Source organism: Zingiber officinale, chromosome 3A (genome assembly GCF_018446385.1).
Source record: "Zingiber officinale cultivar Zhangliang chromosome 3A, Zo_v1.1, whole genome shotgun sequence".
Lineage (NCBI taxonomy): Eukaryota > Viridiplantae > Streptophyta > Magnoliopsida > Zingiberales > Zingiberaceae > Zingiber > Zingiber officinale.
In genome coordinates this window covers 27,245,943-27,269,787 of record NC_055990.1, presented here as the reverse complement: position 1 = coordinate 27,269,787, position 23,845 = coordinate 27,245,943, and the positions used below count along the sequence as shown (strand labels likewise).

Here is a 23,845-nt window from a genome sequence, read left to right as displayed (position 1 = left end):
ATTATTTTGGCAAATGTAAATATTTCTTACATGTATTTATTATTTTGATAAAGAAGAAAGGAAACTATTTTTTTGAAAAAATATTAAATTATAATAAGAGTATTTGGAAATATAATTTTATTCTACGTATTAACAACTATAACTACAATTATCGTCACCAATGCAAAATATATTTTAAATGATAATAATATTTTTTAAAAAATGAGATCTCCTTTTGGTTACTTTTATTTTTTTCCCTTTATAAAACCGTTTTAAAAATAAATAAATTCATCGCTGGCGTCATTAGTGACGAAGAAGACCGCACCCAATGGTCGAACGTAATAACTAAATCCGTGATATTGGCTCATCCTGGCCGTTCATCATGACAACTCTATGGTCAAGATCGTCAATGCTGTTTACTTTTGGTGACGTTCTCCCTTCCCCACCGCGTTCAATTTTTCGTTCATTTTCACCACGTTCTTTTGGCACCCGTTCTGCTTACCTGTTTGGGATTGGTTCAAATGGCCGAGCCATTGCGGGCCAAACCGGTGGGGTCAAGTATGAAACCAATTGTGCGCTTGGTCGATTTGGGAGTAAATTGCCTTTTGGATTCGAAATGGCAGGTTAGCACAACCGATTAGGTAATGTAGAAGCGGTGCGATTATTTTCGGAATTGAACAATTGATCCGCCGCTGGAAGAACGTCTCCAAGTTCGCTTTGGCGACATCGCTTTCTTCTTCATAGTCTGCGGGATTGCCGATCAATTTGGTTATCAGTAGACTCGTCGTCGTCGTTTTTTAGTTTTGGTTACGGAGGTAAGGTGATTCTGCAAGTCTCGCCGATCTTTTTTTTTTTTGTTATTTGGTTCTTTGGATGAGGGTTTTGTGCAGTTTTGACCTTTTTTGTTGTTTGTGTGTGTGTGTATTGTTGATATCGTAGTCAGTGGATAATCTTCATGGCGAGGAAGATGTTGGTTGACGGGGTGCTCGACAAAGTTGGAGAAGAAACTAAACAATACGATTTTGATTTGTTCGTTATCGGGGCCGGCAGCGGCGGGGTACGGGCCTCTCGAACTTCGGCTGCCTTTGGAGCCAAGGTCAGGATGATCATGACGATGACAAAAAATAAGCAGTTCTGTTCTAGTATTTTTTTTTTCGTCGTTTTTTGCCTTTAAAATATTGACTTTTTCTAGTGAAGTGGGGTCTTATCCTGTTGTTCGAAACTATTTATTCTAGAGAAAGTTGGTGGATCGATACCCTTTCCTGGTTCTTAGAATGTAATTTTGTGAATTGCCATAGTTTGGTTTCGTGCCTCAGTGAGGATCCGAGTAGCTGCGACTACTTTGTTGTCTTGGGATGCAGATTAGTGACGAGTATTGCCATCTTTAGCTATTTGTGATATTTATCCTCCGAACTATGTTTCAAGTTGGATTTTTATTGGCTTCACGATGAGTTTTGGGAGATTTTATTCGTACAGTTAAATTTGTTGGTTTATGTACCTTAATTTATTCGTGCAGTTAAAATTTTGGGATATCTATCCTCCGAACTATATGCTGTATTCTTGTAGCAGACTTGTTTTTTGCTGGACTAGCAAATTATTAGTTTGTTTGTTTACCTGTTGTATTGTTAATAACAATGTAGGTTGCTATTTGTGAGCTTCCATTTCATCCCATCAGTTCAGAGGTCATTGGAGGTGTAGGTGGAACGTAAGTTTGTTTTTTTCTCTTTCAGTTTGGTTTTGATTTAATGATGCTATTGATTTTCAGTTGTGCACTATATATCTAAATAAAATGTGTTCTTGTTGTTTTTTTAATACTTCTTAAACCTAATAAATAGATTTGTAACTATCTTGTAAGCTTAAACCCATCCATGAAGCTAAAGCTTTATTTTGTGGCAAACCAGAAATTACATGTTATCATTCATAGATGTTGGATCTTGACAAGAGATTCTATGTATCAGATATTCGTAGGAAACATAGGAATGATTGGATTTGCTCCAATTTCGATTGAATATTTTCTTGGAGGTTGTATCTTGATAATGAATTTATATTTATTGAGCATTCCTTCCACACCAATGTCCTGGATCTATATTAATTACCCTGAGAGCTTTGTGGTTAAATGAGGCTATTGTCATGACATAAATTTAGTCAGCAATAACAATGGATTTTAACAGCTGCAACATGACACACTGGTTTTGCTATACGTCGAAATACTTCAATGTGTGACAGGAAATCTGTTAGTCAATAACTTTCAACATATATCAAACCATTTATAGTATTGTCCTCTTGTTATTGATCATAAGCCATCTTATGATGTTCAGGTGTGTTATTCGTGGATGTGTTCCTAAGAAGATATTGGTTTATGGCTCAGAATTTAGAGGCGAATTTGAGGTATAATCTTTACCCAATATTTCATCTACTGTTAGTTAGCCAATTGGAGGGGTTTCATGAAGTCTTCTAAACTTTTAATCAGATTCTTCCTCTCTGTGCTGACTGCTGTTGCAATAATTCATTAAACCAATATTCTACTTAATATAACACTGCTTAAGTTTTAGCTTTGAATTTCTGGTACATTTTGGAACATTTTTTCTGAAATGTGTTCTGTAAAATTTTGGAAAGTGGTGATTGGGAAATGGGAAAAAATATGAAACAAAAACTTGTGCTTTATGCTCAAACTTTAAATCATAAATGCTATTTGCTTAATAAGTCAATATTAGGGAAAATGGAAAAAGATTTGTGTAAGTTTATTAATTATAGTCATAGTACTCCTATCATCTTTATCTGCATTTTTTTTCCTGAGAAACACTGATCATAACCTACACCATTACAATGCGAGCCTGAGTGATTTTGATAATTTTGTTATTAATGAAAGGGCTATTGGGATATACTAATGAAGGTCATTTCTGAACCACTATTCTTTGCAATAGTGCTTGATTAATTGCCACATTCTAGATCAGTCTCTTTTGTACGTGGCTTTCAAACATATTTCACTAATTGAGTTAATTGAAGAGAGTGTAAATACTAAATGGGAAAAATTCAAAGCTTGAACAATGGTAAGAGCAGAAAATTGATTTTCTACTTATTTCTTTACCCAGAGAAAACACCTTTAAACACCTGCGAGACCATATATTTACTGGACATCTTATTTGTTCTTTATCTGTTTCATCCTTTGGTCTTAGCAAATATTAGATGCCAAGATGGAAAATGTATCCCTTATGTCACAGCTGTGATATCTAGCACACAAAAGCTTGTTAATAATCCACATGAATTCTACTTTATAGTTGCTGATTTGACTATAAAAAAGCTTGCTTTTTTTACTACTTTGAAAGTTTCCTATTTTTCACAACATTGTTATTGATTTTGTACCCTGGCAGTGTGTGGAAACATTATTTTTAATGTTTTTAATGGGTAATCTTTCCTACAGGATTCTAGAAATTTTGGATGGGAGATTGATGGCAAAATTAACTTCAACTGGAAAAAACTTTTGCACAATAAGGTCTGTAAGAACTTGAATATTTCTGTTACTATTTGCTTTGGTGATCTATTCCTTGAACATGGGATTGCAACCATGAATGTAGAGATTAATTTGATAATCTCCATGCTGATTAACCTGCTTTCCTACCTTTCTAAAATTTTATTCATGTTTAACCAATGAATAAGATTAAGCTACTTTGCCTTAGGAGGTTGTGGTTGCTTTATTCTGTTGTTGCTTGTGTTTGTACCTTTCCGTTTTTCCTCTATTAGGTGTGATCCAAATGGAATTCTTTACATGTTTATTTCTCATGAATTATTTTGCCTAGACTCCCCTCTATACTGAATTTTGTCTTCCTGTGATAATTTTATTACTACTTAACCCTGTAACTGGCATTTCTGTATTAATCATCAATTTTTGTTCATATTAACTCATTTCCAAGCTACCACTTATTCTCATGTGCTTATTCCAGTAACTATGGCTACTGGAAACTTAAGAGGAACATACTATTATGCAATTCACCTGCACCTTTTATTTAAGTTATTTAATTCATGACTTGCTCAAATCTTCTGTCATCTTGTTTCAGACACAGGAAATTACTCGTTTAAATGGAATATATATGCGGTTATTATCAAATGCTGGTGTGACAATGATTGAAGGTGAGGGGAAGCTAATAGATGCCCATACAGTTGAAATAACAGAACCAGATGGTACAACAAAGAAGCATTCAGCAAAGCATATCTTGATTGCAACTGGTAGTCGTGCACAACGTGCAAATATTCCTGGCAAGGTTTGTGTAGCTATATATTTGTTTCTTCTTCAATATGTAATGTTCCACATTACATATCTTTTGGGATTTGTTAATTTCTAGGTGGTTTGCTTGGCCGTATCATCAGTTTCTTTTGTTGAAATCAATATACTGTCTACCCTTTCATCCTTGATGGCAATATCATGACTTATTTTTCAACATCGTGAGAGTTTCTATATGATTTCCGCTAATCATACAAATAATTAGGAAACTCTTCCTTCATATGACTCTTAATATATATAATCATCAATCTCCATAAGCTTTCTTTTTTGTTTTTAATTTCAAATCAGTGCCATTTATTAGATAATGCATATCATAATATATGATAAGGAGTATTACTTTATGTTAGCCTTTTACTTAGATAATCTAAGCAGTTAACTGTAATTGCCTTACCTATATTTTTAGAATGAATTTTCTAAATACATCTTGCATAACTCGTGCTATGTTAAGTTCTTTGAAGATGTAATGGTAACTGGATTTAGTATTTTAGTTCTACACTGCTGAAAGTTGTCACTGATCCTTCTTTCTAGAATCTTTTTAGATGGTCAATTCTGTGTTTTTACTGGAACATTTGCATTATGTACCTGAAGCATATTGAATTAGAAGCAATTATTTTGTAGGTAATAGATATTGGATCCCATCATCCCTAATTTGTGTAGTGTTTTCTCTCTATTTATGTATCTGGCTTCTTACATATCAGGAATTGGCTATTACTTCTGATGAGGCCTTAAGTTTGGAGGAACTACCTAAACGTGTGGTGATACTTGGTGCGGGGTACGTGAAAAATTGCATGTGGTATTTCTTTCAGTAAAAACAAATATTTTCTAGTGCTCTGGATTCCAAATTTTTATTATGGGTTGCAGGTATATTGCTTTAGAATTTGCTTCAATATGGCAGGGCATGGGTGCAGAAGTGGATGTATTTTACAGGAAGGAACTGCCTTTGAGGTGACATATTAGGTTTATTTTCTTTGTGCTTAATTTGCAACTTCAATGAATCATATACGACAACCTGCAAAGTATCAAGTAACATCCAACAAGTTTTACTTTGTCAAATTTGAAGAAGAACGTATTCTGAATAGACACTTAACCTTTAATGCACAGGATTGATATATGCTCGATGTGCTTTATCTTCCTGCTGTTGTCTGTTGTTGAGTTGGTCACACTTTTTTAAATCTTTTGTATTTGACTTTCATCTGTTTAACTACAAAGGGGCTTTGATGACGAAATGCGAGCTGTTGTTGCAAAAAACCTTGAAGGAAGAGGCATAAGATTGCACCCTGGAACAAATTTAACTGAGGTTCAGTTTATTTGTTTATTTATTTTAAATTTAGTGCAACAATTTTAGAATTATATTTTTCTCTCAAACTTCTAAACTCCTCAAACTATTTTCTATTAGTTGCGGAAAAGTGAAGATGGGATAAGTGTTTTGACTGATCATGGAGATGAATTTACTGCAGACGTCGTCTTATTTGCGACAGGTAGTCTGGCATTTTTTTTTCTTAATTCTGTATTTAATTAACATTCACACTGTAACTTCCAGATTTTATGAGGTTACCAACTCAGCATGTATTCCACTATGGCATGAAACTAAAGCAATGAACTGATTGTGGGTTGAAAATTTTCTGTCTATAACTTTTTGGACAGTTCATTTAGATTTATATCTTGTGAAGAATCGTGCTCTCTATGTACTGTGCAAAAATTATAGTGCAATCTATTAATGTAGGAACTAGAAACACAGTTGTTCACATCATTAACTCCAGTGACCAGGTTGTTTGGTGAACCCTCCTGTTAGGCGCTGTTATGCATCTATTTCTTGTGGTGCACCATGATTTTAGTTTCAACCACTTGCTGATGACTTTGAGCTCTTAGGAAATGGCCTAATATACTCTTTTGTGTCTTAATATATAAGTGTTCTACAACTGTTTACATGTAATAAAATTTGATTCTGATTTTTCTATAATAATGTCCTACAACTATTTACATATAATAAAATTTGATTTTGATTTTTCTGTAATAATTGAAAGTAACAAATTAATTTGATGAGAGCATTACATAAACAAGTGACCTAAATGTTAATTCAATTCTAATGAATATCTTCTGATGGAATATACTTGTATAATTCGACTGGGTTGAGTGTATTAAAATATTTGCTAAAAGTGATATGCTTTGCTCAACCAAGGGCCCAGTTCCTCAGGTAATATGGGGTTTTTGGCGTCTTAATGCATTGTTTCTAGCAACTGATTTGTTGTTTGCGTCTGTGTTGTTGGTACTTAAAACAATCCTTTTTGCACTTTGTTTTTCTTATACACAATATATAGTCAGTATTAACATGGCATAGCATGACCATTCCATATAATCATGGCAAAATTTGAATATCTAATATGATAATGTGCAAAAATACAGGTCGGGTGCCAAACACAAAGAGGTTGAATTTGCAGTCTGTTGGTGTCGAGCTTGACAATGCAGGGGCAATCAAGGTTTCTTATTTGTGCAACGCATCTTTCCACTGATTTTTTGAACACTTATGTGGATATCTTATAGGCATTCACTTACAATCTCTCACTATTAATTATTTTTCCTATGACGTAGAAATTTTGGTTTTGGATCCCTTAGTTGCTGTAAATTTTTGTTTTGGTTGCTTGCAATATGCTTAGATTTGTGGAACGTACAATGTTATGTAGAATCGTTACACACCTTTTATCCTAATTTTTGACATATTCTATTATATTCTTAGGTTGATGAATATTCTTGCACTTCGGTTCCCAACATATGGGCTGTTGGTGATGTGACAAACAGGATGAATCTTACCCCTGTGGCATTAATGGAAGGAACTTGTTTTTCAGTAAGTTTCCATTTTGGATTATGCAGAAGTCTCTTTTATTTAGTAATTTTGCCACATATAGGTGATCTGCTATTTGTATTGCAGAAAACTGTGTTCGGAGGACAGCCAACTAAACCTGATTATGCTGACATACCTTGTGCTGTCTTTTGGTAATTTGTCTTTGAGAATAACTTTTCATGAAGCTAGTGTCTTAATAGTTTGAGATGTTTTGAACCTGCATCTGGTACACTGAAATCGCTCCACTTCCCAATTGTCAAATTTCCTCAAATCTTACATGATCTAGGTTGTTTGCAGTTGTATCTGATGTCATTTCTTGGAACTCCCTGGTTCCTCATTTGCCTGTGCCAGTTCATACATTGTTTTTGGTTGCTGTGCTAAAACATCACTTTGGGTACCTGATTTTCTGGATATTCTTATATCTTAAAGTTATTAAAAACAAAGCTTAAAAATCAGAAAGTACCTGATTTTTTTTAGCCCAACCACTAGCCAGAATGCTTATACTTAGCTAATAAAGTTCACTGATATAAGCTTATTAAAATCTCTCCCATTATTCACAACTCACAATTTGAGACTAAATTAGAGTGTCACGGTTTGACGTCCTTTTTAAGACACGAACTCTTGCTTACGGTAAAACATATTCTTTATTTGGCAACATCTGAGGCTCTATAATGGCATTGCGTATGAAAGTAGTTGTTTCTGGATACCTCACCATGCCTAAAACTTTATTGCTTCAAAACAACTATATATAACTTTATTTTATGCCAATGCCTGGTGAATTTTGTTCTCATTCCACATTAAATAGGATGGTATCATTTTTAATATTTATCTGCTTAAACCCACTGTTATCTTAAGATATTATTATTATTATTATTATTATTATTATTTTCAATAATCAGTTTGTTTCTCTTGGAATTTTTACACATGGCATTCTACTTGTCTGTTAGCTTGCCGCCACTTTCAATAGTCGGTCTCAGTGAGCAACAAGCTCTGGAGCAAGCAAAGAATGATATTCTTGTTTACACATCATCCTTCAATCCTATGAAGAACACTATTTCTGGGTAAGTTTCTTTCTTGCTAGTAAGAAAAGAAAATCTGTACTTATCATGGGTCGTTTTTGTCATCTTAATCCATTTATATGCATATGGAACAACCATCAATGGTAAATATATGAAATGATAATGATTCTGAACTTCAATAAGTACCCGTTGGTATTCTTCTGGCTAATGAAAGGAAATAAAGCATGCTAGTGGTCTTTGTAAATATGATTCATATGGCATTTCTCACCAGAGCATGCTTGTCAGTGTCATAACTATGGAAAATTTTATATAGAAATATGAATTCTGATTTATACATTTTTTCATGTTTCAGAAGGCAAGAAAAGACAGTTATGAAGCTTGTTGTCGATTCTGAGACGGATAAAGTATTAGGTGCATCAATGTGCGGGCCAGATGCACCTGAAATCATGCAGGTATGTTCAACTAAACACGAAATACCAAGGACATGCACACTCTCGTATGATATAATTTACTGAACTCCTATCATTTTCTCAGGCTACATTTAAATTTGCTTCCCTAATTCACGCTCGTTTTATTGTTTTATTCAGGGTATTGCTGTTGCACTAAAATGCGGTGCCACTAAAGCACAATTCGATAGTACGGTAAGACATGCTCGGAGTCATTTAAACTTCATTGAATTATCTAGAAAATGTCTGTCAGCGGCTAGGAGAGACCCTAGCCCTCTATTGTTGATTCTTTTTCTGATCTTACCTAAGATAAAAACTTGATATTAGCTATTTTTCTGATTAGCTATAATCATATCAGGTCTTCAATTTATCCATTTCTTATTTGCCCATTTGAAATCTTAATCCTACCGCAGGTTGGAATTCACCCTTCTGCTGCTGAAGAGTTTGTGACGATGAGGACCCTCACAAGGCGTGTGGCAGCTGGAACTAAACCAAAGACAAACTTGTAGATTCCTTCAAAAGCAGGTTCCCTTCTATTATTCTGAACAAAAGAATACCATGTTGCCACTATTCTACGGATTAAGAAACAAGTAATTTGTTTCCCTGCATCTCAAGAGGGTATATTTTCTAGAATTATTGCTTTGTATTTTTGGTTCTATATATTGTAATAAAGGTGGCTGTTTATTTCTTTGCCATGGTCATTCGTGTCAGTGGGCAATGTAACTCGGCTTATTAGAATGATGGTTTGGTTCCTAAGATCACTGGCAACTTTTTTTATCTACATTTTTTATTTATTTAATTTCCTCGCATCATTTCCTCTTCGGCAAGTTGAAAGCCCTCTTTAAGAACCTGTTGGCGACGTCGTCGTTCCGGTGGCATAGCACCCTGAGCACCGTGTTGGGATCGGTTCTGCTCCATCGGCCGGTCGTTGGGGGCATCGGCAGCCTCTCCATGGATCTCCCCAGACCGATAGTCTCGCACGCCATGAAAGTTAAGTCCTCCACCAGCTTCTCCGACGGTAGGCTCATCAGCGATACCACCCCCTCAACCCTTGCCGCCTCCTTTTGGACCACCTCCTCTGTCACCAGCCCCTCGCCGCAGGTGCAGAAGATGCGCTTCAGGTTGGCCACGTCTTCAATCACCATCTCGTAGTCGGAGCGGTAGAAGGCCCTGGCGGGGCCGCCGGCGAGCAACACCAGCAGGAAGGCCTCGAAGGATGCATTCATGATCTCGCGAACCGCCAGCGGCTGCGCGCGGTCGGAGAGCATGGTGACGAGGAGGGAGAGGTTCTGCTTGAGGGAGCGGATGGTGGGGCGGACGCGGGACTCGGACACATTGCCGACGTAGATGGAATTGTAGAAGGACGAAGCGGAGTCGAGGAAGATGAGGCGGTGAGCAGCGACCTCGGCGACGTGGGCAATGGCACCGTGGATGGTGGAGCGGGCGAGGTCGAAGTTAGTCGGTCCGCCTGTGCGGCGGCGGAGCGGGGTGCACCGGGGGGTGCGTGGGGAAGGCGAAGGCCCGGGGCGGGAGAAGAAGGAGAGGGACTTGTCGACGGAGTGCAGGAGGCCGAGGAGGTAGTGGAGGGTGTTGAGGCGGACGTAGAGCCGCTGCGTGCCGCGGCTGACGGTGGGGCCGGGGTGGGTGGCGCGGTGGCCGCCGCCGCCTCTGCGAACGTGGAGAACGTTGGGCTTGACCCCGGACTTACAACCGAAGAGGATGGGGTCGATCCCGGCTCTGCACGGGGTGGCTATCTTCTTCCACAGGAAGAAGACCAAGGAATCTTGGTTGCATCTCGCCAATGGTGGAAGGGCTGGAACGTAACTCTGTTTAGAACCTGAGAAGAACAAAACGAATTGAAGGCAAAAGACTCAGAACTAGATCTCGTAATAAAATCTACCCACCACACGATGCGACGAAAGAAGTGTAATCCTGAATCAGAGAATCCAAGCTTTCCGTGAGGATCTGAACAACGCCATCCCTTCCTCCAACTTGGATCTCGAAGAACTCATCCACCGTCACCTTGGCCACCTTCATCAGATCAACTGCCGACTGCGCGTATGGCTCCGTCTTGGACTTGGGGTTCCAGCTCTGTCGTGTATTTTCCAACATCAATACGGAGGAACTGATACTCACAATCGAGGAGGCTTCTTCAAGTATCAGTTTATGTTACCTCAATTTCCTTGGCTCTGGTAACACACTCCCTCCCCATCCTCAACCTCTCATCTATCCAGTTCCTCAAGAGGCTCAAGATGACGGAGTCCACCTCGTACGGAACCATTTCCCTCAAGATTGCCTTCGCTTCGGCCTCAGCCTCGGCTGACTCCTCGACCGCCATCTGAACCAGCAGCTTCTCCAACTTGCCGGCAACGTGCAGGACCCTGACCAACTCGTTGGTCAGGCCTTCAATCCGCGACAAATGCTGCCTTAGCACGATGCCGTAGCAAGCGTGGAGGGTCATCAGCGCGACAACTCCCGGGACCGGATGCCATCTTTTGAGTATGGAGCTATAGTTCTCCTTCTCGAACACGGCCAAGTTTTCTACCTCTTTCGCGAGATGAACCAGCGTGTCATTTGGGTTCTCGTCTACTTCTACCACCATGCTGTCGAACTTTCCGTTTCCGTTCTCGAACACCTAAGACAGTTAAGTAGACGACAACCTTCACAAACCTTCACATTTGATGTGAAAGATGGAGCTGAAGAACTTGAACAATATGACTATTGACCTTGGTGAAAGCAGTCTTCAAGGAAGACCTGATGTAGCGTTCGACGGAGCTTACGGTTGAGAATTTGGTTCGAAACGAAGGCGTGCGCTGCGGGAAAACCCCCAGGATTCCGTTGGTCGAAGCATCTTCGCTGAGTGTCTGCGAGGTCAGGAGTGCCAGACCAAGCACGTTCTCCATCGCCCCGACCGCGCCTTTGTCGTACCACGCGTGGTACTCGAGCAGTCGCTTCTCGGCCCACGATTGCATTGTGCCGAGCAGAGCCGATAGAACTCGCACATGGCCGGGCTCTCTGTGTTGCCTCCTGGCGTCGTTGGCCACCTCGACGAGCATGGCCAGCGTTGCGGAGATCAGGTCGGGTTCCACTTGCCCGGTGGTGATGTACTGCTCGAACAGGAGCCAAGTAAAGCAGACGTTGTGGACCGTCCTGTTGACGCCGAAGGTGCTCCATGTCTTCTTCATCAGCTCGAGAAGCTCGTCTACTTCGTCCAGCACCACCGTCTCATCTTTCCGGTCGAACACGGAGCGGAGCAGGGTCAAGTAGAGGTAGACGTTGAGGGGGTAGCCGTCGGCCCAATGGCAGACCACGCCGGGAACCCCATTGGACCGCCACGCGAGAGCCATGACGGAGTTGCCAAGCGTGCGCATGGCTTCCGAGTTCTTACCGGTGTCTATGGGCTTCACGGAGCTCGATCGGATGACGTCGGCCAGTCGGATGGCCGCGGAGTTCATTCGGTCCAATGGGACGGAAGGGTGCAGGAGGAGGCCGGCTTCGAGGATTTTGAGCTGCCTCCGTTGCCAACGGTGGTACTCGTGTGCATCATTGAAATCCGAGGGTTTCAAGTGGCGAAGGAGCTCCAGGGGAAGAATGATGGTTTCCACCTTTTTCCCGCCCTAATCGAAGAACAACGCGATGGATACAAGATTAGCTCCGATTAGGTTAAATCGACGACAGGGAAGGATTAGGGAGATGGTACCTGACCGACGAAGGCGCGGACAAGGGTTTTCCGGAGGCAGTTATCCCGCTGCTCCGTGATGCCCATCTGCTGGCGCATGATCTCCGCCGAGGTCATGGGGCGCTGCCTCATCTTCCCCGAGGACAGACCTAGTAATCCTGCGGCCACGCCCATGGCGGGCGACATCACCGACATCACGGGCGACGAGAGGTGCGACATGACCCGCATCGGGGTGGCCCGCCGCGTGCGAAGACCTAGGGATTTCTTGATGCGGCTGTTGACGGACATATTCGCGCCGCCTCCGCCGGCGACGTGGGAGGAGGCGGGGGAGCGGCCGGCTTGGTTTGCGTGGGGGTCGCAAGTACCCGATCGGCCGCCGAAGCCGGGGGAGGAGCGGCAGGAGGTGAAGAAGATCTCGTACGCGGTGGCACGGAAGTCGTCGCGGGTGAGGTCGTCGAGGCGGCCCAAGGGCCATTCTAGCGCGGCGCCTTCCTCGTCGGTCTCCTCCACAGGGAAGGGGGAGACGCCGGAGGGGCGCCGGCAGACCATGGAGTTGCGGCGTCGGCAAGGGGACGAGGTGTGCCCCCTTCGTTTGGTCGATAGAGGAGGAGGAGGAGGAGGAGGGCGTCGTTGGAGATGCCAGAGCAACAGAGGAATTGGACGTTGGAGGTGAAGAGAGAGGGAATATTATATATATAAATTAAAAACATTCTCAAAATACCTTAATGATTAATACCGTTAATATCATCCATCCTAACACCTCATCTCAGCCGTCCGATCAGTGACTGAAGTATCAGTTGACATAACATAGGTCGGTTGACGTGTCATCCACGTAGGAAGCTTGTGGATGAGACAAGCGATAAGGAGCGACTGCCGACGTTACTCCCAATCTCAGAACCCTAAATTCTCGTCCCTCTTCTCGGTGTCTTTCTCGGTGGATCTCATTCTCAGGTTAGATCAGCATTCCTCCAGTTCTTTTCATTTTCTCGAATTTTGTTGTTAGAATTTGTCGATCGAGGTCCGTAGATCAGTCCAGATATACTTATACAATGTGTAAAGTATACTCATTATAGTGATGGAGAAGCTTTTTTTCCTTCTCTCGAGTTTAGCCATCTATTTATCAGTGAGTGAATTGCATTTTGTCCAAGCTAAATTGTCCACGTTCTAGAGAAAATGTATTGCTAGAAACTTGAAAGTTATAGGCCTTCTTTACATTTCCTGCTAAATCTGATTCCCGATCGATTTCTGTCCTTTCCTGCAAATGATCAACAGATCAAGTGAAATGGCGGCTGGAAGAATTATCAGCCAGCTTCTAAGGAAAAGGTGGCAGATTCAATCATGTGTAAGCAGCTTCTGCAATCCTTTCTCTCACATTGATATTATACCTTCAGAACATCTTGAGATATTTGTTCAGATAGAGTATAGTTTCTCCTGGTAAGAGTACCAAGTAGCGCTACAATTGTTGGAATGAATTTCTGTCTTGGGTTCAAATCTCAGTTTGTACTTCATATCTTGTACTTCAATTGCATTGACATGATGTTACATGATCAAATGATATCAATCTTTTCCAACTGATAAAGAAATGAGTGTAATATATTCGTTTATCATGCTATTTTAGTTCTTAGGAGCTTGTTTAAGTTGCCTCACAGTTGAAATTGTCTACAATGAGATATTTCTATCCACAGACCCCACTTTTGGTGCCATCGGCTGCATCTAATGCATATCAGTCAAGTAAACTTGGAAAAAATAAGTCTGTAAGAGCATTGATGGTCATTGGAGCAGGAATCTCAGGTATATTCAGCTTCACTATTGTAGCAACTGCTGATGATGCTGAAACATGTCCTCGCTACCCTTGGCCTCACCAAGGCATCCTTGATTCCCTAGTGAATGACAATTCTTTGTGAGTATTGAACTAACTTCTTTGCCAGAAAACCATTTCAGTAATTTATATAGCATCCAATAAATAAATGTCCTAGAGAAAATGTTATATTCATTTAGTTGAGATAGTTACTATCTATCTCATTTCTTGGCAATGAGATTTTTGTCAGTATAATGATGCCGTGACAAATTCTGTAGTTACTTACAATTTATACCCTTTCGATTTGAACTTTGCAAAGATTTGAATTCATTCTCAATGTTGTAAGCTGGGTGCTTAAATTGAGCAGAGTCAGACGTGGGCAACAAGTTTACCAACAAACTTGTTCCGCTTGCCATTCGTTTTCTCTATTTTCAAACCGAGACCATGGTGTACTGGATGCAAAAGAAGTAAACAATAATCTTATTGTTGATATTGAGGTGTTTGACGGACCAAATGATGAAGGCAAAACCTTTGTGTGTCCTAGTAAACTATGTGATCCAAACTTAGTCTTTAAAAGCGAGAGAACACCTACAATTTTGAATGTGGCACATACTGCACACTCGAGCTTCATCACAAAGGTAATGGTTCTATCGACTGCCAACATTTTTCCCCCTTCTTTCCGGATTTACCTTACTTTTTTATGACACAAACTTGCAAACTAAAATTTCAGGCACCAGATAACAGACAAAGCCGCATGCTTTCCTTATTGGCAGGGAACCCTGATCTTACTGGAAGTTTTTGGGTAATAGTAATTTCTTATTCTTATTGAATTATGTGATGGCAGGAACTTGCTCTCGTCAACTTAACTAAGCCACTAACTATTCCAAATTGAATTAATGTGGACGTCTTAAGACCTGTGTCTATTTACTGAAAGTGTTCAGCATTTGCTTCCTATCTTGCATCTCTATGGCTTTATGAATATACTTCTAAAGATAATCCTCAAAACTATCCTTCATTAAATATTTTGCTTTACTTTTGGCTTGTAAGAATGCTCACTAATTTTATCTGCAAATGCAGAATCAGAAGTATCTGCACTATAACCCTTACTTCTTCAAGGGTGCAACAGCAATGCCAAAGATGCTCATAGGTAGTGCAGTAGATAACAACTACAAGGCTGCTACCCCTGAGAAGGAAATGATTCAGTATTTTGTCAACTGACTATTCTACATCGCAACTTGATCTTATCAAACTACGATAACATCGATCTTACGTTCAATAGATGGGCAAGGATGTTGTGGTCTTCTAGTCATCAAATAAAACTAGTAAGTGACTACTATTAACTCTGTTGCTCCTTGATAATGAATGCACTTGATGTTCCAAGTATTGTTGAATGATTTAAAGCTATGATTTCCCTTTGTAGTTTTCATCAAAACATTATTTCTAAGGTGATTCGTAGATTGTACTATTTCAAACAAAATAATTCATAAACATAGACAGGCAGCTGAACATATACATGGTTTCATTACAATTTAAGAAATAAACAATAAGAAAGAAAGAAACAAAGAAACAAAGAAAGGAAAAAAAAACAATCTACTTAATAGCTACTTGGTCTTCTTCCAATTGATCACTCACACACCACATGAGAAGCATCTCATGAAGCCTGTCCCCTTCTTCCTCTTCCCTGGTTGGCCCTCCTCCATCGTCTCCTGCACCGGCGACATCTCCAGCTTCCACATCTCCAGCTTCGTCTCCATAGACTCCCTCTCCCGCTCCTCCTCCTCCTCCAGCCCACACTCCCTCTCCACGGACTTGCTCCTCTCCAGCTTCCACTTCTCCTGATCGCCGGTGGCAGAGACGCCTCCGTGGCGCTTGGAGCCAGCGAGGTCTTCGTAGGAGAATGAGGCGGCGGAGGAGGAGAGGTCGTAATAGAAGAGCAGCATCTCCTTCTCGTGTTGGCCGAGCAGGGCGACGCTGAGGTTGAGGATACCGCAGGGGCGGAGGGAGGAGGGACGGCGCACCTGGAGCGCGACGACGCGGCGGGGGAGGGCGGCGCTGAGGACGACGCGAACGATGCCGAGGAGGCGGTCGCGGCGGAGGCGCCTGGCGTGGAGGAAGTGGATGTCGACGGCGGCGGTGTCGGAGGCGATGAAGGCGTCGTCGACGCGGAAGAGGAACTTGTGGTTCCAGGTGGGGTCAGCGTGGCCAGTGGTATCCAGCAGGCAAGTGCGGAGCTTGTGGGCCGGATCCACCCAGGCGGAGGCGTACGTGGCCGTGGACCTGGCGGCCGGGTGGAGCTCCTGGGCGGAGATGATGGTGAGCTCCAGGAGGTGGAACGGCGCGGCGTTGAAGGTGGCAATCGCCTCCGGGCGGTGGACGGAGCCACACTTCACCGCCGTCGTGCTCATCGCCAAGGGAAGATGAGTTCTACGTTAACGCACGACTGTTGAGGAAAGGGGAGGAAGAACGGGAGTAATTATGGAGGGCTGGGAACTGGTTTGGTGCTTCGATTCCGGACCCAAATTTAGCAAACACCGTTGGGACGGTTGTCGGGCTTGCCATTGCCATTAATTTTTAGATTTTGTTAGAGCTGATAATATTAGATATTATTCTTTATTTGATTCTGCACAACTATACTATTTTATTACAATTTACATTTAATCAAATTCTTAAAATTGTTCACTTTTTAAGCTAAAAAAAAACTTTTAACTTGTAAATATTCAACAATTTGAAAAGTATATATTTGTTTAAAAGCAGCTAAAAATACTTTGAAAAAAAGAAAACTAATAAACCTTGAAAGTAAAATGAAAATTTTCACAATTGATAGCAAGCAAAAGAAAAAGTACCCACTAGCTGAACAAAATCATCATCAATTTACGACAACAACATCTCAATTTCAACATTTGCCGTGACCAACAGTCAGAATCAGCCTTAAATCTTAAGCATTCTTTGCCACTTTTCTATGTTCGATTTGGCCAGTCAAGGAGCATTGCATCTCTGTCCAACTGATTGGGACCATGTTACCACCTGAAATGAAACAAAGAAATAGTTAGTAGATAAAGTCCCAGTGTTTGATATAGAATTTGTCAATGAAAGATTTAACTTTTCTCTGTTGTGTTCCAAACTTACGCTAACCAAAGTAAAAAACATGAAATAATAACCTTAATAGTTCAGGTAGATAAGAAAATGGTAAAAGGGATGGATGACATTCAAAGAAGTCCATCTCAGAAACATACCTCCTATGCTTTGAGCCGAAACTACTCCTAGTTCATTCTTTGCAGTGGAAAGGTAATATGCTCTTGCATCTCCAAGAGAAAGCTTAGCAACAGTTAAGTCAATGCAACATAACCCCAGATAAGTAAATCAGATAAGTCGTAACGTATAAACTATGTCAAGGCATAAAACTCTTTAAAAAATATTCTCAGTAGGAAATAACATATCACTTGAAGTACTCAAGGATACAACAAGAGCTCGAACAATATCACCAGGACGGAACGAGAGATACATATCCACCTTATCAATTTCAGTCGCACGGACATCTTGTTGCCTATGACAGTAAAATCAATCAATAACTTCCACAAACTAACCTAATTCTCTTGTTGTTGTGTATTATAGAAATAAGATATTAAAATATTTTCGGAAAAAGATGCCTGAGTTAATCTTCTCTAACACTCTAGATATTGACCATCCAAAGCTGAAAAATAACCCTTAAGTGGATATATATAGTAATTCAAAAAGGACTTATTTAATGTTTCTAGGATAGTGGAAATACTACAAGGAAATTTAATCATGTAAATATGTGAACTAGCAGAAATCCACATAAAAAAGTTTGTAGGGAGTATATGATATACTCATCAACCTGATTATCCCAGTAAACTTTTCCTTCACAGCTTTGGACTCGACACACATTATATCTACTGATGCCATGCGGGCTATAACCTTCGTAACCTGCCAAAACAATGTCGTGTATTATGATCATCACAGAGATACATAGAGCTGCATGTAGCTTGTATTTCTTGTGCCCCACTACCCTTATAGTGAAACACTAACGTCCAAAGTGTAGAAACCAACATATCACATCAACAAGAGATCTTTCAATCAATAACAAAGTAGTGCATCTGCATGAGCTAGATTGTAAGCAACAACAAAGGTTTTACAGTTGACAAATTTGTTCTCGCAAGCAACTAAATTTTAAAGTCTGGAACTTGGTAGTTGGTGTATCAGCTATTTTTGATTTGGGTCGCAAGAGAGTGTTCTAGAACAACATCAAATCTCGGCTCAATAAAAACTTATTTATGTCTATTTGATATAATGTATTATATAAAACAAACATACTTGAACCTTGGTTTGTTAGTGTTCATGAAGAATGGTCTTGAACAAAGTTGTTCACAAACTTATATAAAGCTTTATGATTTTTTTTGTTCTCAGTTTTTAATCAAAAAATATAAGAATATCATATGCCAATGTATTTATAATACTATGCTAGGCTCAGATGGTCACAGTTCTTCCTGCTTTAATTTAAGTTTTATTAATTGCATCAATGGTTTCACTAGATTATAAGAATAACCATCTTATTAGTTCAGCTCAGGTAAAAGCTCGACCCGAGTTTGATAAGATTTAAATAAACAAGCTTGAACAAGCTCCATAAGATAAACAAATAAGTTTGAGCATTAGCCAAACTCAGCAAACTTATAGTGCTATCTGAAAGATAAATCATTTTTAGATAATTAGCTAGCATGGCACGCACCATTCGAGTTGGCACCTCAACATCGATTTAGCTGGCCTTATGGCATTCATATTATCAAAGTGACAATTTTAATATATCAGTCTCATAAGAACAAACATTAGGCCATGGTGGTTCAACAACTTTGCCCTAAACAACAAAATAAATGGCAATGCAAATTCACCTCGCGTGGTATAGGCTTAGGAAAAGAAAAAAAAAAGAATCTCACATGAAAGGACATGTTGCAGTAGCCATAAGAAGGTGAAAGGAAAAAAAGAAATCTTACACGAGCAATAACCACGGAACCGGGCTGTGGAACGGCACCCTGAGCCCTATGCCCGACTACTTCCACCGTCGACCTCTGCGCAGCACACCAACCGAGAAATTTTTTAACAACAACAACAAAATTAGCTCTACGCCTAACAGTGGAAGGAGGACAGGAGAGAAGAGATGACCTGGTCAGGGGCGCCGGGTTGAGGTGGTGTTACACGGTGGGTGCCAGTGAGGGAAGCCCGTATGGATCGGCCGTTAGGGGCGACATAGGCTCCTCTTCCGGCGATGAGATCGCGGGAATCGCCGAGGAGTTCGCCGGGGGAGACCAGATCGCCGTCTCCATGGCTATCGACCGCCGCCATGCCGCCCAGCAGGTTTGACTCGTCGCTACCACGCCTCGGAGTCGGAGAATTGAAATAAGCCGGGACAAGCGAACCGAACCGGATATGCACCGAACCGGATTACTTGTAATTTTCGCGTTTGCATATTTTTTTTTAAAAAATTATTGTTTTTATACTAATTTATTTTCTCATTTACCTTAGAAAAAAAAATAAATTGTATTATTTAGCAATTGCATGCCAACATTGTCATAAATTACAAAAACATTTGAGAGAAAAGAGTTACAAATGTAACATTTTATCCCATGTTTTCTTGAGGTGGATAGGGCTGTAAATGAACCAAGTGTTCGTGAACAAGTTTGGTGTTCGGCTTGGTAAGAACTTGTTTATGTTCGTTCAATATACATTAGATTAATTAAACAAACAAGCTTGAACAGCTCGTTAAACTAAACAAACAAGCTTGAACACATATGTGTTCAGCTCGTTAACGTTCGTGAACAATGTTCGTGAACAATATTCGTGAACAATGTTCACGAACAATATTTATTAATAAAATTCTTTTTAATATACTAAATAAACAATAAAATAAATAAATAAATTTAAATTATCAATCTTAATAATCAATCAAGCAATTAAAAGTTTCAAACAAGCTAGAATTGAGAGCTTGATAACATATAAACAAACCAAACTCAAACCAAGCTCAAGCCAAGCTCGAACCAAGCTCAAGCCAAGCTTGAATTGAGAGCTTGATAACATCTAAACGAATCAAGCTCAAGCCAAGTTTCAAACAAGCTCAAGCTCATAAAAAATAAACCAAGTCAAGCTTGAACACTCATTTCAAAAGCTTAGTTCATTTTAAGCTCGGCTCAGCTCGGCTCGGCTCGATTATCTTATCAAACAAGTTTGACCACCCCAAATCTCGACTCGGCTCGGCTTGTTTACAGCCCTAGAGGTGGATAGAGAAAGAATGGGTGGTCATAAACTCGCGAGAGTATCATTGTGAGACTGTAGTTAATGACATTGCTAATAAATTTTAAATATAAAGAATAAATAAAAATTAATATTAAAATAAATATGAGTATATATTAATAAAAGAAATATATTAATATAATGAGTAGATAATATAATATGATGATAAAAGGTGAATACGTTCGGCCATAATGTTTCCGTCAATCCGTCTCAGGACCAATACGGAGGAAATAAATGACGGACAACTACTAGCCTTTGGAATAGTGACTACCACATAAGGGAGGTATTTACCTCGACTTTATCGAAATTTGAACCCTAAACCTCATAATAATAATACCTCATGTATTAATTACTAGATCATCCCGAATCAATTTAAAGAGGTACATACAGTACTATTCAAACTAATTGGGCTGCCTCGACTTAAATTCCTTTCGACCGTTCATTTACACATCAGTGCAAAAATAGAGTATTATATCTTTTATATTTTAACTTTATATATATATATATATATTCAAAAATTATGCATAGATTTATTTTAAAACTGATGAAGCATATGACATTATGAGCACTACAGAAAGCTGATTGGGTTCATTATTGTCCCAATGCGAACTCAACCAATCGAATCTATTCGGTCCTAGGTAAGTTTAGATTTTTCACTAGGTAGTTTAAAACTCAGTTATGATATATTATGATAAATTTTTTATTAATAGATAGTAGATCTAAAAACGCTGACAGTTAAGATAAATCTTCATATATATTTTTCCTGATCTATTTAGGTGATTGATAGAAAATTTTATAGGACTGACCTAACCATCCTCAAAATTAATCGAGCCAACAACTTGAGTACCAACAAAAAAAACCAATCCATCAAATTAATTCAATCAATTATGAGAGAAGAAAGAGTCAATGCGCAAAGAGTGCCAATACTGAAAGAAGATGCATAAGTGGGGTTTGAAATATTCCACCTAATCAATTTCTTGGCTCCTCCCAATTCAATGCTCCAGGACAAGCTCGAGTCCCCATCACTATCAGTGCAGGAATCCAATGGAGATGAACACGGCTAGTCAGCTACTACCAAAAACTTATCACTACTACGAGAATCTTTACGTCCAAATTTCGTACAAAATCATTCTTTACAATACTAAAGGTATTCATATATTTGTTTTTTCAGTTTAAAATGAAAGCGATAAAGTTAAACTTCTCGTGCTATAAGTTTATTATGTAGATCATAGAAGGGAAAGAAGAAGGAACGGATGGAAAGGAATGGTATGGGAAAGGGGTAGGGATTGGCTTCATTTCCTTGAGCAGGGGCCCACAGTTGTAGGGTGGGGGCGGGCGGTTAAAGTGTAGGCAAAGCAGGTGTTTGATGCGTGATTCAAGGGGAGTGTGCATGCTGCCGCGGGGAAAAAAAGTCCACACTCGACAGTGTGCTTTAATCATAAAAGGCCTCTCAATTTTTTTAATTACGATAAAGTCATTTTTTCTCTTCTTATAATACTACGCTTACTTGGATGGATAGATTAGTGCCGTTTCCTTCCCCTCGTATCTCCTATCAGTCTAAGTAAACAATTGATGAAAAAAAAGGTATGAGAACATATATTGCTACTCTCGCTGATTAATTATAAATCACTGAAAAATAATTTATAAAATTTTAAAAGCCAGATATCTAATAACTGCCAAACTATTTTATTAATGAAATGCCTCTTTTAATATCACTAACCTTAAGTGCTCTTTTGCAAAATGCCAGGAATCAATAATTCGAGTGTCAGACGAACGCGGGACCGGTTGACTACAATTTCAAGGGCGTCTTGTCAATCAAACGCAAGGAGTTTTTATCTAATTTCAAATGCTTTGCTACACATAAATCTTAATCTCTTAATTTTTATTTTCTTTCAAATATTCTCGTTTCTCCCTCCCCTTATCTGTCATCTTGTCTCCTCTTTATACACACGATCACATAATTTAAATTTCAAATTAATATAATTTTAATATTGAAAAAATAATTTCTAAAAAACCTGGAAATTAAATTATTATTATTATTATTATTATTATTATTATTATTTCCGAGCATTATATGATCTGGAAACAGCTACGGAAGAATGCGACCTTTCATGGGCCTTGTCACCGTCTTTCTCTTGCTACATAACGATCTAATTCATCCTAGTTTTGTAGTTTAATCCCATGGGAATCGTCATTAGCAGGTACCGCTCGCGCGCCGCCATTCGCCGGCGGGAGCTGCTCGCCAAGGCGGCGGCGCTGGAGGAGGAGCTGAAGGAGGCGCGGCGGGCGCGGGAGCACGACGCGAGGGCCTTCGCGGCGAAGGAGGCGGAGTGGGAGGCTGAGCGGCGGGAGCAGGCGGAGGAAGCGGGCCGGCTCCGGAGGCGCCTCGAGGCGGCGGAGGAGGCGGCCGCCGCCAGCAGCGGCGCCGACGACCACTACTTCGTCGTCGAGCAGATGAGGGAGGAGCAGGCGCGCCGCGAGGAGGCGGTCGAGAAGTGGAAGCAGCTCTACCTTGCCATCAAAACCGAGCTCGACGATCTCATTCGAAGAACTCGACCAGGTAATTAATTAATTAATTAATCAACCAATTAACTCTGTTTTAAACCAGAATAAATGATTTCATCAAGATCTCCGTATAAATATATAATTTCACAGTGAAACTCTCTGAAAATTAAGAGGAAAAAATCATTAAAAAAACATAATAATATTTCGAGCACATTTTTTTAGGCATACTATTTCGAGCACATTTCATGAGGAATATGTGCAGTGAGTCCCTTGAATACATCTCTCTCTAACTTAATAGCCTACGTCAGCAAATAATATAATCGAACAATTTTAATGCACCTAATTATATTGCAGGGGGAAGGCTATACAAGCAAGCAGAAGAGGAAGAAGGCATGATAGAGCACCTGCAGAAGGAGCTCAAGGCAAAGGAAGCTGCGATCGAGACACTGACATCGCGCGCCAAAGTGATGGAACAAGAGGTTTCGAAAAGGGATCGGGAGATCGATATCCTGAGGCAGAGTTTGAGAATTTTGAGCGATAAAAGGAGGAGCCGAAGCGGAAAGAACCGACTCAGATACTTGTACTCATGATGAGGAAGCTCAGTGCTGTAGTGAAAGATGTTGAATTCAAAAGTACTGATTCACGGAAAGGAAATGAAGAATATATAGTAGGCATTATTTATATATATAAGAATTATTGTAAATTTGATATGCTATCAAATGTAGCTTGTTAAAATCAAAATTTGTAGATGAATAAAAAACAAAGCTACTAGTATATTTGTTAGCTATATCAATAGTTTTGTCTTTTTGAGTAGTGCTGCAATTCTTCCGAATTGGCTATCTAATTATGCAAAAAGGTGGGTCCGCCGCCCAGCGCCCCCTAGGCCTGGTCTCACAGGGATCCTAAGAGGAGGTAAATCGAATTAGCTATCTAATGAAGATACACTAACTTGTTAGCTCAGTATTCTTAGTGATTCGGGTTTAATCTAGCAATTGGGGTGG

The 23,845-nt window shown here is 40.0% G+C and overlaps 6 protein-coding genes across 8 annotated transcripts; 3 read left to right on the top strand and 3 right to left on the bottom strand.

The window, feature by feature from the left end:
* Positions 1-630: 630 nt before the first annotated feature.
* LOC122051555 (glutathione reductase, cytosolic-like) lies at positions 631-9,343 on the top strand. 2 transcript variants are annotated; one of them, XM_042612743.1, is made up of 17 exons: positions 631-794; positions 919-1,075; positions 1,620-1,684; positions 2,298-2,367; positions 3,401-3,472; positions 4,035-4,238; positions 4,957-5,030; positions 5,120-5,203; positions 5,468-5,555; positions 5,655-5,736; positions 6,662-6,735; positions 6,993-7,100; positions 7,185-7,249; positions 8,045-8,158; positions 8,469-8,568; positions 8,704-8,757; positions 8,976-9,343. In XM_042612743.1, the coding sequence occupies exons 2-17, from the start codon at positions 935-937 to the stop codon at positions 9,069-9,071; spliced, it is 1,491 nt and encodes a 496-aa protein (XP_042468677.1). In that variant the 5' UTR covers positions 631-794; positions 919-934; the 3' UTR covers positions 9,072-9,343. The 2 variants fall into 2 exon arrangements, with proteins under 2 accessions (XP_042468677.1, XP_042468678.1); XM_042612744.1 differs by having other exon boundaries at positions 631-799.
* LOC122051554 (protein unc-13 homolog) lies at positions 9,270-12,900 on the bottom strand. Its single transcript, XM_042612742.1, has 5 exons — positions 12,263-12,900; positions 11,289-12,179; positions 10,736-11,197; positions 10,467-10,653; positions 9,270-10,399 (listed from the first exon to the last, which is right to left on the bottom strand). The coding sequence occupies exons 1-5, from the start codon at positions 12,788-12,790 to the stop codon at positions 9,372-9,374; spliced, it is 3,096 nt and encodes a 1,031-aa protein (XP_042468676.1). The 5' UTR covers positions 12,791-12,900; the 3' UTR covers positions 9,270-9,371.
* On the top strand, positions 12,882-15,446 carry LOC122051556 (cytochrome c1 2, heme protein, mitochondrial-like). 2 transcript variants are annotated; one of them, XM_042612745.1, is made up of 6 exons: positions 12,882-13,192; positions 13,514-13,583; positions 13,927-14,141; positions 14,407-14,677; positions 14,770-14,841; positions 15,117-15,446. In XM_042612745.1, the coding sequence occupies exons 1-6, from the start codon at positions 13,089-13,091 to the stop codon at positions 15,255-15,257; spliced, it is 873 nt and encodes a 290-aa protein (XP_042468679.1). In that variant the 5' UTR covers positions 12,882-13,088; the 3' UTR covers positions 15,258-15,446. The 2 variants fall into 2 exon arrangements, with proteins under 2 accessions (XP_042468679.1, XP_042468680.1); XM_042612746.1 differs by lacking the exon at positions 12,882-13,192 and adding an exon at positions 13,202-13,364.
* Positions 15,447-15,504: 58 nt separating this feature from the next.
* On the bottom strand, positions 15,505-16,647 carry LOC122051557. Its single transcript, XM_042612747.1, has one exon. The coding sequence runs from the start codon at positions 16,442-16,444 to the stop codon at positions 15,668-15,670; it is 777 nt and encodes a 258-aa protein (XP_042468681.1). The 5' UTR covers positions 16,445-16,647; the 3' UTR covers positions 15,505-15,667.
* Positions 16,648-16,829: 182 nt separating this feature from the next.
* On the bottom strand, positions 16,830-19,453 carry LOC122051553 (exosome complex component CSL4-like). Its single transcript, XM_042612741.1, has 6 exons — positions 19,215-19,453; positions 19,046-19,120; positions 17,896-17,984; positions 17,499-17,583; positions 17,273-17,354; positions 16,830-17,063 (listed from the first exon to the last, which is right to left on the bottom strand). Exons 1-6 carry the CDS (start codon positions 19,392-19,394, stop codon positions 16,975-16,977), a joined length of 600 nt encoding a protein of 199 aa, XP_042468675.1. The 5' UTR covers positions 19,395-19,453; the 3' UTR covers positions 16,830-16,974.
* Positions 19,454-22,426: 2,973 nt separating this feature from the next.
* LOC122053628 (switch-associated protein 70-like) lies at positions 22,427-23,631 on the top strand. The gene is made up of 2 exons (XM_042615641.1): positions 22,427-22,899; positions 23,199-23,631. Exons 1-2 carry the CDS (start codon positions 22,521-22,523, stop codon positions 23,432-23,434), a joined length of 615 nt encoding a protein of 204 aa, XP_042471575.1. The 5' UTR covers positions 22,427-22,520; the 3' UTR covers positions 23,435-23,631.
* The last annotated feature ends 214 nt before the right edge of the window (positions 23,632-23,845 follow it).